This window comes from Vipera berus (genome assembly GCF_964194415.1).
Source record: "Vipera berus genome assembly, chromosome: 1".
In the NCBI taxonomy this organism is placed as follows: domain Eukaryota; kingdom Metazoa; phylum Chordata; class Lepidosauria; order Squamata; family Viperidae; genus Vipera; species Vipera berus.
In genome coordinates, this window is record NC_138202.1 from 253,795,027 (window position 1) to 253,807,980 (window position 12,954).

General features: G+C 44.2%; 1 protein-coding gene across 3 annotated transcripts in view; it reads right to left on the bottom strand.

Moving 5' to 3' along the window:
- Window positions 1–10,968, bottom strand: part of SNX3 (sorting nexin 3) — a 34,691-nt gene extending 23,723 nt beyond the window's left edge. For all 3 annotated transcript variants that reach the window (XM_081318480.1, XM_081318479.1, XM_081318478.1), the window contains exon 1: window positions 10,590–10,968. In XM_081318480.1, the coding sequence (XP_081174606.1) occupies window positions 10,590–10,751 (162 nt within the window). In that variant the 5' untranslated portion in view covers window positions 10,752–10,968. The remainder of the gene's footprint in view (window positions 1–10,589) is intronic.
- Between the last annotated feature and the right edge of the window lie 1,986 nt (window positions 10,969–12,954).

Sequence of the window (12,954 nt, forward strand, 5' to 3'; positions counted from 1 at the left end):
GCGGGCCCGAGATAGAGGTTATTCCTCTGTCCTGGTCCTATTAGATCTCTCAGCGGCTTTTGATACCATCGACCACGGTATCTTACTGCGTCGTCTTGAGGGGCTGGGAGTGGGAGGCACCGTTCTGCGGTGGTTCTCCTCCTACCTCTCGGACCGTTCGCAGACGGTGTTGGCAGGAGGGCAGAGGTCAAGCCCTAGGCCTCTTAGTTGTGGAGTGCCTCAGGGATCGGTGCTCTCGCCCCTCCTGTTCAACATCTATATGAAGCCGCTGGGAGAGATCATTCGTGGCTTCGGGGTGAAATATCATCAATATGCTGATGATACCCAGCTATTCATCTCCACCCCGAACCAACCCAGTGATGCCCTCGATGTGATGTCCCGTTGCCTGGAAGCGGTACAGATTTGGATGGGAGAAAACAGGCTTCGACTCAACCCGGCCAAGACTGAGTGGCTGTACATACCGTCATCTCGTTCAGTCCAAGAGGTTCCATCTTTGACTATAGGAGGAGAGATGTTGCCTCCCATTGATAGAGCACGCAATCTGGGCGTCCTCCTAGATTCACGACTCAGTTTTAAAGATCATATTGGAGTCGTGGCTAGGGGGGCATTTGCACAGATTCGCCTTATATACCAATTGCGCCCCTTTTTGGACCGAGATGCCCTACGTACAGTCACCCACACACTCGTTACCTCCCGTATAGATTACTGTAATGCTCTCTACATGGGGCTGCCCTTGAAGACCACCCGGAGGCTTCAGCTGGTGCAGAATGCAGCTGCACGGGTTGTGATGGGAGCACCCCGATACTCCCATATTACACCCCTCCTGCGTGAGCTGCATTGGCTACCAGTTGCCCTCCGGGTGAGATTTAAGGTGCTGGTACTTACCTTTAAAGCACTACATGGCTTAGGCCCGGGATACTTGCAGGACCATCTGCTGCCGGGAACAAATTCCCATCGTCCAGTACGCTCACACAGAGAGGGCCTCCTCAGGGTACCGTCAGCTAGGCAATGTCGGCTGGCGACCCCCAGGGAGAGGGCCTTCTCTGTGGGAGCGCCAGCCCTATGGAATCAGCTCCCCCCTGAGCTTCGGATGGCCCAAAATCTCCAATCCTTTCGCCGCGGCCTCAAAACACTCCTTTTTCCACCAGGCTGACCTGGACTGACAGGCATTTTAATTAATTATATTTAGAACTTTTAATTTATTTTTTAGTTTTTAATTTTAATTTATTGCACAGATGTTTTTAATTTTATTTTTATCTTGATTTCTGTACTTATTATATGTTTTGTTGTTAGCCGCCCTGAGTCCCTCGGGAGATAGGGCGGGATATAAATCCCATCAATAAATAAATAAATAAATAAATAAATAAATCTACAGTTTTTACACACCATTTGTTGAGGTAGATGTTAAAAATCCTTGATTTAATTAAATGAACTTCCACATTCTATTTACAGTCTTACAACTTCAAAATAACATGAACCCATGCTTTCTTGCTGAGATTTTATCCACTTGTACACTATGTTTCAACTTGCCTTTGTTACACAGTGATCAACATTGAAAATATCACAAAAGAAATATCAAATCATGTCATTTTAAGATAAAATAGAGAGTTTGAAAAAGCCATATTTAATATTTCTCTTTTAAAAAAAGACATTTGTACAGCTGGAAGTAATCTACAGGTAGTCTTCACTTACCAACAAAAATTGGCAACTGTCACTAAGCAATGTGGTCACAAAGTGAAACATTACATGACCATCCCAACATATGCTGTGGTCATTAAATAAATCACCCACAATTGTTAAAGTCCAACTGCAACTCACAACTTCTTGCCAACTTCCCCCTGGATTTTGCTCATTGGAAGCCCACTGTGAAGGTCACAAACAACAATCATGTGACCATGGGACAATGCAACCATCATAAATGTGTATCCAAGTAGCAAGGAGCCTGCTATGGTCACAACTTTAAAAACTGCTTGCAAATCTCCTTCAGCACCATCATAACTTCAAATAGTCACTTAACGAGCAAGCAAACTCAGTGAGGAATTATATATGTGTAGCGTTACCCCTTCAGAGGCTGCCAAAGCCCAGGCCCTCCCAGCCCCGCTCCCCAACTGGGGTGAGTAACTGCCTAACCAGTCCCCACAACCAATAAACCCTGACTAGCTCCCGGGGGGCAAGTGCACACAATAGCCAGAGTATTAAAGGTCTCTGTACACCCGGCAACAGAAGGCCCAAATGTCAGCCGTACGGGTAAATATCCATCATAGGGAAATTTCTCAGTCCCGATACCATAGATCTTCATATCACCCAGTTCCAGCATGGGCATATACATCAAATATTTGTCATAAAAATCCCTATATAATAATGTGACTTGCGCACCCGAATCCAAAAGGGCCTTAGCGTAAATACCTTCCACCTGCACTGACACGACTGGAGAAAGGCCCACCAGCTGCACGGGAGCCCCAGTAGTGGGAAACCCAGTGTCTGGTTCAACGACCCGCACCTGATACTCCAAAGACTGTTGCTGGGGCCCCGTGGCTCCAGCTTCTGTCAATTCAAGGGGACGGAGATTTCTCACTAAAGGGGGTACTCCCATCACTCCCATTTTCGATGAGGGTTTCCAAGGGAACCCTCTCGTCGGGGCTGACTGATATCACCGGGCACCTAGCTAGCTCCTTCACTGGGGCCCTTGACAGTTTCCCGACTGCACTGGGTTCCCTGATCTTCTGTATGGTTTTGTACACGCACGCCTATAATGCCCCACACCCCCACAGTTGTAACAAACCACTGGTTCCACTGAATTATTAACCAGGGCAGACGGGCCCATCCCCCCATCAGTTGGCCCAACCCGACCTCGGTTCGGGGGCAGGCCACCCATTACTGTCCACAGGAAGCCATTATCTTAGTTAAATCCAGTATCTGGGCTTGTATTATTGTTAACCGATCATCATCCTCCCTAGCCTTTCCCACTCCTGGGCCTAAGAGCCGTCCTACTGGCAACTCGGCTGCCGCCTTGAGAAACCTCTTTGTTATAAAAATCATGACTAACCAGGAGAGCTGACCCTGCTTCAATTTTAATTGTGTATCGATGAGTGGGTCCCTTTGGATTGAAACATTGAATCTTACCAGCGTCAGTACAGATGGAGTATGATGTACCATTATAGGTGCAGTGATGTGACAGTTTGGTTTTGCAAGACAGGTGAGTGTGAAAAATCAATGTTCTAGTTATGATTGTGCCTTGTTTGGTGGTTACCATGCAAAGTTCACATTGTCCTTCAGTCTGAAGCACCGCGGTCGTATGAGTTGGTAATGTCAATGAAAAACCGATAAGAGTCGCAAACCATATTGTCGTCTTTAGCGGGTTAAGCTCGTGATATACCCCCAAACATTCCCTCTAGCTTTGACTTTTATTTGGCTCCCGACAGGGTCCAAAGCCAAAGCACCCCGGGAGAGTAGTTCTATCCTGGCTTGTTCCACCTCGGTTGAATCTAATCTCCCCCTCTCTACAACCTAATATAATAATCTACTCAGACCCCTTATATATTCAGACAGCTTCTTGCTCCTCTTCTGATACATGTGTTCCAAGTGAAACAGTAAGCTAGAGACCGTCTCGGCAGATCCAAATTCATCATGCAACAAAGAGAGATAGTCATGCACAGTAAAATGTCCCCGGCTCAGTGTTAGACTTCTAATAGCTTCTGCAGCAGGGCCCTTTAAACTCTTAACTCATTGCCTTTTCTGGGTGTCTGGTATATCCCATTCCTCAACTGCTTGTATTGCCTGCTCCATCCAAGCTTCATACTCCTCTTCCCCTTCTGGCACCGGTTGCATCCCCGAAAAAGTACGTAATTTCCTATATCTAGCCCTTATACAATAACCCCCGTCAGGTTTTGGATGGCAGTCAAACTTCCGCCCACCTGTGTGAACCCTATTTCCGCTATCCCCGCGGATAAGGAAGCACGCTTCTCTTTCTTCTGGCCTAGTGGTTTAGTTTTAGTTTAGTTTTATTTGATTTGTATACCGCCCTTCTCCCTAGGGACTCAGGGCGGTTCACAGGGCATATATAAATAACAATACAATACAATACAAAAGTTAAAAAAAAGATTAAATCAATGCCCAGTTAAAAACAGTAATACAATTCTAAAACAACAATTTAAAACCCAAATCCCCCGTCAGGCCAGACCAGCTAATTCAAATAAATGGGTCTTCAGGCCACGACGGAAAGTTCGGAGGTCTGATGCCATCCGGAGCTCCACCGGCAGTTGGTTCCACAAAGCCGGGGCACCCACAGAGAAGGCTCTCCCCCTGGGGGCCGCCAGTCGGCATTCCCTGACTGGAGGCACCCTGAGGAGGCCCTCTCTGTGGGAACGCACAGGGCGGAGGGGAGTTGACGCCGGCAGTAGGTGGTCCCCGAGGTAACCCGGACCCATGCCATGTAAGGACTTAAAGATCATAACCAAGACCTTGAACCTCACCCGGAAGACAACTGGTAGCCAATGCAGCTCGCGGAGCAAAGGTGTAACATGGGAGTACCGGGAAACTCCCAAGACAACTCTCGCGGCCGCATTCTGTACCAGTTGGAGCCTCCGAGTGGTCTTCAAGGGAAGCCCCATGTAGAGAGCATTACAGTAGTCAAGGCGAGAGGTCACGAGCGCATGAGTGACCGTGCACAGGGCATCCCGGTCCAGATAGGGCCGCAACTGGCGCACCAGGCCAGGTGTGCCCCATACTGTCAGAAAATTCACCCCTACTCTGACATCTTCTGTCAGTTGCAAACTTTCAACCTGAAAGCACTCCAGAATACTCTTCCATTCCAGCAATACATAAAAATGGGGGGAATCCCGATCCACCCTCATATCTATCACATACACCCTCTGATCCGGGACAAGAACCCACAAAATCTGTAAAATTCACTCCTCTGACCAAACATCGCCAGGAACATCAATTACTACGCACGTCCTTACTTCACTATTCTGCTCTTTGCACCACCTGATAGCTGCATTAGAGTCCATTTTTTTCACCTGGCTCATATCCTCATATCCCTACACGAGACCAACCCTCCCTTACAAAAGGGGGAGTAGACAGGGAATCCCGGATGAACCCCCATGTGTAGCATTACCCCCTCAGAGGCTGCCAAAGCCCAGACCCTCCCGGCCCCACTCCCCTCCGTCGCGCTCTGCAGCTGCACTCTCAAGGTGTTAATAAAGTGTCTTTTCTAGCGGGAGCTCACACAAAGTGAGGAAGTGGAAGATGGTCGTCAAGGGGGGGGATTTCAGGAACAAAGATGACCAGCCCCTAGCCCTGATAGTCAATGCGCAGCGGTGTTTAACAGCCCCAGGCCGTCGTAGCAGCAATAGTCAATGATTTTACAGCGACCGTTTGGAAACAAGGGGGTGGGGAAAACCCTGGCTTCAGGCATCAATGGAAACATGAACAAAGGTAGTCAGCGCTCTGCAGTAACGGCTCGTCCTGCAAGGGCAACTCCCCACAATATCTATCACTTGCACAAGTAACAGTAATCAAAGTTCGGATGGCCGCTAGTCTCCAAAGCAGTAGCGACCAGCCTCTCCTTCTCTTCTGTCATCACTCATAGCCTCAGGTCTCGTCGATATCAAAACCCCTCCCCCCCTTTCCTTTATTGTTAAAATCTGAATTTAGCAACCCTAGCAGCTTTCTCTCTCCTCACACTTTGTCTTGCCTCCGCTCAGGATATCCCCCCTGCGAAAGAAAGCAATAAAATTCTACCTTCTCACTCTCTCTCTCTCCTTTCCTCTCCTTCAAAGAAAGGAATGAACTAAAACCTCAAATCCCTCTTCGGCTTCACCTGGTCTCTCCCCGACAACAGCAACAGCAACCACTCCCCCCCTTTCTTTCCTCCATTTTCTTTCCTTCCGCCCGATCCACGCCTGCCATGCCCCAAACCGGCAGCAGCTATCTGAGCTTTCCTCTCCCCAGGCAGGCTCCCGCAAAGCCTTTCAGCCAGCCCCGCTACATATGTACACACACACACACACATTTCCCTCAGAGATTAATATTAAGCCTTACTTGTAAATAAACTTCAATCTTTAATTGGAGAATTCTTCAAGTCTCTCTACAGCTGTGTTAATTTTTCAACCATTATTACTTCTCATGCTTTTAAATACCACTACTTTATAGAAAAGTTATGTTGGCTTTTGCAGAATCTAAGATTTCAATGCAGTAATTTACACAGTCCATCTACAGTACAGGTGGTCCTCGAATTAATGACCGGCTGCTTAGGAACCCCAAAATTACAACAGATTCCCCGCAAAAAAGATACGAAGGACCTAGTCCTGAAGTCCCTCCCCATGATCATGAGACTGCATTTCAGACGCTCAGCAACCAGCCCACATTTACAGCCTCCCACAATCACATGACAGCAATCTATGACGTTTTGCCAAAAACTGGAGTTTACTCGTTTTCAGCAAAACATCCCATAGCAACCAATGGGTCCACTCAGTGACCATGGATTCACTTTATGACTACAGTGATTTGCTTAATGCTGCTTAATGGTGGTGACACTCAGGACTGCTCCTTTTGAAAGTTGCATTTTTGTTCTTATTAATCATGTCAGGCTTTGTAACAGTAGCAATCCAGGGCATATTGTACAGGTATTTGGCGGCTGGCATTGATCTGTCACACCAAATTAACTGCTGGAATGCTTAATTAGTAATTCATATAAATAGCACTTACCAATTAAAACACAGTTCCTGCAACATTGTTCCCGAAGTATTTTCTGAAAGTAATACAATAAACTTTGATGGGGTTAATATTTTTTGAAGAAGTTGAACAGTATCATTTATCGGATTAGTTTAAGATCAAAGGTTTTCCTGGAACAAGTATGACCAAATATCTCAGTAGCAGTGTTTAAGAAGAAAGCACGGCAAGGCTTCATCATAAATTGCCATCTTGGCATTTCCTCGTGTTAAGTTATAAACATGCTGTATTCTCTTAGAGCAAATTATAGTTTTGGTTCACCTCATGCAGTATTGCCTATTGTCAGCATAAAGCAATTCTTTCAAGTTGTTAGACACGGGTTTTCCCAACCACCCCATCCTTGTTTATTTAAAACATTTATAGGTAGTCCTCAACTTGTGACAATTGAGCTCAAAATTTCTGTTGCTAAGCAAGACAATTGTTTAAGTAAGTGGCACCCCATTTTTACAACCTTTTTCCCACAAGCAAACCACTGAGGCTGTTAAGTGAATCGTGTGATTGTTAAATGAAACAGGCTTCCCCCCATTAACTTTGCTTGTTGGAAACCAGTTGGGAAGGTTACAAATGGCGGTCACGTGTCCCAGGACAGTGCAAATATCATAAATACACGCTAGTTGCCAAGTACTCAAATTTTGATCACAAGACTAGGGAGATGCTACAATGACCGTAAGCGTGAAAAATGATAAGCCACATTTTTAAAGAGCCATTGCAACTTTGAACAGGCACAAACCTGAACGGTTGTAAGTTTAGGAGTACCTGTATATAACTCCTCCTCTTTTAACCAACTATGGGTGGCTCTCAATCAAAAGTTAAAACAGCATATTAAAACTATAAAAACTAAATAAGTTAAAAGCAAAACCAAGTTAAATTTCTGATGTGTAGTTACTTTATCTTATCCCAGCACTTGGAAGTAAAGCCAGGTAGGTATTCAGTGCTTTTCAAACGGCTAAGAGGGTAGAGAGCTGTTAAATTTCAGGGGAGAGGCTGTTCCATAAAGTAGGGGCTGCCAGAGAAAGTTCCCACAAGATGGCAATAATTAGGGGGACTAGAAGTGTGCCCACCCTATCTGATCTAGTAGCATAGGTAGATGTCCTTAGGGCAGAGATGGTGAATCTGTGACGTGTGTGTCAAAGGTGACGGGCCACACATCAACACTAGATGGCTTTAAAAGTAGCGACTAGCATCTTGAATTGCACCTGGAAAGAAACTGGAAGCCAATGCAGCTCACATTTCAGAGTATTACATAGGCAAACCGTAGGGACCCCATTGCTGTGTACACTACTGCATTCTAGACCAGTTGAAGTTTCCAAGTGGTCTTCAAGGGCAGGCCCATGTAGAGCTGATTGCAGCAATCCAAATAGAAGGTGATCAATGCACGAGTGACTCTGAGTAAGGCCTCCTGGTCCAAGAAAAGGTGCAATTGGCGCACTAAATGAATCTGTGCAAAGCCCCCTCAAGCACAGTTACCACTGTTCGAGGACCCCCAAATTGCTCACCAGCTCAATCCAAGGAAGTGCCACTTTGTCCAGAGTCAGATGACCCTATCTCAGCTGATATAGGCATGCCTTAAGTATACACATTAATCTCCTTTGTCCACTCACATACAGAGATAAGATACATTCCAAGTTCTTTCTAATTTCAGGAAAGAAGCACACCAGTCAACAAATTTGGCTTATGTTACCATCTTTAACTTTTCTAGAAATGCATTGAGTAGAAATGATCAGGGATCAATGCCAGCAATATTTGCTTCATATCAAACCTACAAAAAGGTAAACATCTAAAAATACATTTACTTTATAATTTAAGGAACTGTACAACTCTCCATGATTGCATATGGCATGTTAAAATAGTTAAATGTATAATCTAAAGCAGGGGTGTGAAACCCGCAATGTCACATGATGTGTCACAACTTTTTTCCCATTGCCGACAATGGGGTGGGCGTCGTTTCGCCATGACGCATCCAGCCCGTGGGCCAGTAGCTTGACACCCCTGATCTAAAGTTTTGGTGTTTAGGAGGTGAAGTATAGAACAAGTTATCAAAACAAGTTACTAACATATTTAAGAAGCAGTCTGTATGATCCAGGTGTAGGTCCTTATCTGTTATTTAATTTCTTTGAAGTCATAAGTTTTCCATACCAAGAGTGAGTTGACACACTCTTTAAAAACCAAATAGCCTTGAAATTATCTCTTCATGATCATGGAGATAAGATGAACAGAATACACAACAGAATACATTCTCCTGATTAGTTTTTAACTTACAAAAATGCAGGCAGCCAAGCAGAGAAATACCATTCAAAGGAGATAGTCATTAGAACAACACACATCCTTAACAAAGTCAGGCTGGGCTTCCTTTTGTGGTACAAAGGGAACTATGGACACACTAGAGTGAAGTGAAAAAACAAAGCTAACTTTCCATATTCAGAGGCAATCCTGACAAGTTATGATATCAAGATAGTCAAACAACAGACACACCACTATAAAACTTTCCTTATAGGCATTCAGGGAACATTTTGCTGGCCATTTTCTAAAAAAATAAAATTTTCTTGTCAAACGACCAGGAAATTTGTATTTCTTTTTTATATAAGGATCTAGAATCAGAAATTTACCTGAAAATTTTCTAATAGTACTAAAGGCCCTGAAAATTCTTTTTTTAATGGCAAAAATACTTTATTCCCTGAAGTGAAGGATAAAGATTACTGAAAGACTGCCATAAAATAGCAATACGTTACTAAAGCATTCAATGTTTTTACTGTTTTATAAACATTAATTATAGTTATAATGTAACACACTCAAGGTTGTCTGTATTACCCTTTTTAGTATAATGTTGTATTATAGTAATATGGACTAATATTTCACTTTTAGAAAATTGTATTTGCAATCATTTACAATTGTACATTTTTCTGAGTAAATACACAGGATTCCTTAGTACAGTGTGGATAGGTATGAGGATGTTACATACAAATAGAAGTAAAAGTTAGAATGCAAACATGTAAATTTGTGATAAGTTTTCTTTTTTCCCTGGAGAACAAATTAAAAACTCCCGGAAAGATAATCTCCTACGGAGGGTAACCCAAGCATAGAAGAATCAGTTAAGGGCGCAAACTGCACAGAAGTTGAAGAAATCAGCTGCGTTTCTACTTTGCACAATTCTTATGCCAGATCAGCACATGGCTACAGCACAGAGAAATGCAAAGCCAAAGCAAGCTACATTTGGGGCAGAAGAGATAACAAACACTGAACTATGTTTTTTTTTTATTTCAAGCATTTGAAAATTCATTAATAACTGGGGTCTTGACTTAGCTGTAAGAATCCTGCTACATGTGGCTTTTATCTAATTCATTTTGCACGGTAGAGTAAGGCATGGAGTTAAAAGCTACTCAAGTAGGATTCTATTACTTTGAGGACATTAAACTGTGTACATTAAATATTGCCCCCCCCCCAGACACACACACACACACAGTCACCTTTTGCAACAAGGAATCTCTCTTAGCCTCGATTAAGCATGCCAGTGTGTGATAAGGGAGAGCAACCCATTGGGGACTTAGAAACGGGGCAACTTATCTACAAACCTGCCTGAAAAGTGCTGAGCCCATAAAGACCACATCAAACCTTCCTTCTTGTGAGCAGGCAATAAAAATGAAAAAAGAGTAGAGTTCAGGCGAATCTTCCCCAGGAAAGTCGTGTATTGACAGTACAAGGAGGGGAAGAATAACGGGCCCTACCCCCTTGCAAACCTGAATCGATATCCCAGCTCGAGAAACCAGAGACGTTGTTGGGTCGTCTCCCCTCTCTAAAACCAGCCCTACAGTCCCCTCTCTCCAGCCCTCCGAGCGAGCCGCCTCGCTGAGATCTCTCACCTTGACTCTGACCTCGTAGGTGGTAAAGCGCCCCCGCCCAACCCCCACCGTCTGGGGGCTGGTGACGTCGATCTCCAGGAAGTTGCTCGGGGGCCCATAAGCATCGTTGAGGTTCTGCGGCTTGGTTATCAGGCGCCTGGTGTCCGCCACGGTCTCAGCCATTTCTCTCGCCCTCCTGCTTGCGTCTGTCCCGTCGGGCGTAGCGGAGCCTCGCCGAGACAAGGCACCACCAAAAGAGAGACCAGGGCGGGGTCCAGGGCCGAGGAAGGGAGAGAAGGTCGCTCGGGCGCCGGAACGCAACCGCCCAACCCCTCCCGCCTTCTTATTTACGGGCGACTTGCCGCCGCGGCGCCCCCGCCACACGCTCTGGCCCAGCCGCCGCCCGCGCCCGGTGGGAGCAGCCCAGCACGCACGCAAAGCATCCTGGAACCTGTAGTTTTCCCTTTGCCCAGGGTTACCCTGAATGACGAGGCCCGGAGAGCAGCTCGCGAACTATAATTCCCGAACTGCTCTCTAGTCCCGGCCAGCCAAAGTCAAAGAGTACAAGAGAAACCTAAAAGGCTTGTTTTTTTAGAAATCGCCGAGAGGAAAAAAGGAAGGACGACTCGGAAGCCGAAGCGATCTCGGGGATGCCCATCTAAATTTGGAAATACGCCACAGGGAGAACGGGGTGGAGGTGGGGGAGTAGGCTATCCTGTTCACTTTGTCCCTAGGATGCTTTGCATCAGAGCAACGTAAAAGTCTCGGTTGTAGCCGTAAATGTAATGTATGGAGATGTCATTAACGTGGGATAGAACGTGGAAAGGTATGTCTGATTGTCAACCTACCAATCTCAGTTAAGTGCAGCAGAGAATGCAGCAGAGATTAGTCCTACCTATGCAGAAGAAGGGACACAGGTTTTAGGTGTGTCTAATTCTGCCTGGCACAAGGCTACATTCTCCAGTTTGCGATTCACAGCCCCCAGCCCCCCAAAGTTTATTGTAGGGAGGCCCGAGCTTTGTGTTAAAAGTATTTTTTAAAAAGGGGGTAATGGGAAAAATGTGAAATCAATATGGTAATCTAATTCTGCTACCTATTTGTAAAATTAATATATGGTCATCAAATGATATAAAGTACTTGTATATTTCAAATACAGTAACTAAATAGCAGTATCCAGTAAATATATAGTAATGGGATTTACCTGATTGGAAAAAATGATAAAATACCATCATCACCTCTATAATTGCCTGAAGCAGTTCAGAATTATTCACTCACTTGGAAGTCAGTAAGGTTTGCTTTTGATTCAGAAATTCATCTGGATAATTTACACAGCCCAGTTTATGAATGGTGTTGTATTGCCTCACACTGCAAAACAGTGCCTGATTTCATGTACTACCGTATTCTAAGTTAGTGCTTTAGATTGATCTATGAATCTAGCCAATTGATTCCTACTGTACTCTTTTCCATCTGCTTTAAAAATCTTTTATGGAAATCAACAGAAGTGTGACATGCTGATTGCTGTTAAAATGATTTTGAGTAGCTGCTATCAAGACAATTAACTTCCACAGAACGCAGTTCATCTATGACACCTCTCTTCAAAGAATGCTAAGTTCATCATGCTCATACAGCACCATTCGGATTTTGAGGAAGGAAATTTAGTTAAGTCTTTCATCAGAATTCAGGGAAAAAAGGGCTGAATCAGTGTTTTTACATATACAATTTGGAGAAGGAGCACTTTCAGAGTATCTTAAAATTGCAACTTTTGAAATATTCATTTTGAGCCTAACATGATTCCTAGAAATGAATCAGAGTTGGGCCTGACCCAGCAAAAAGAGAAAGTATGTGTGATATATTTACTGTGGAAGAAGTGCTACAGCTTAGAACCACCATTTTAGAATGTGAAAATAAAGCTGGTATTTTTACTGCTTACAACTGACAGATTCAGCTTCTATCATCAGCTCTCACTGTAACACATAAAAATAAACTTGTAAAAAGAAGCAATTGTATTCACCAATCATCATTTGATCAAGAATGCTGGAAGGCCAAAGAGAGTTGGATATTTGTTTTACTACTCATAATCTTTCTTTACACATGAATCAAGATATACTCACCATGAGGAAACATCCTAAGAAATTAATACAAGAAAAAACTATCATTCAAGAAACATGGTTCATTCACTGAAAAGTGCTGATTCCTAAATGGGACCTGCCTTGATAGTTCCCATATTTTAAAAAAGGGGTTCAGAAATTTATCTAACTACCAGCCTAGCAGCCTCCTCAGCATCATTAGCAATATCGAGCATCTATCTGTTATGCTCCTGGATTGGATGAATTCAGAAAATTTGACTTAGAAGTGACTATAGCCTCTTTGTTCATGCTCTAATTTT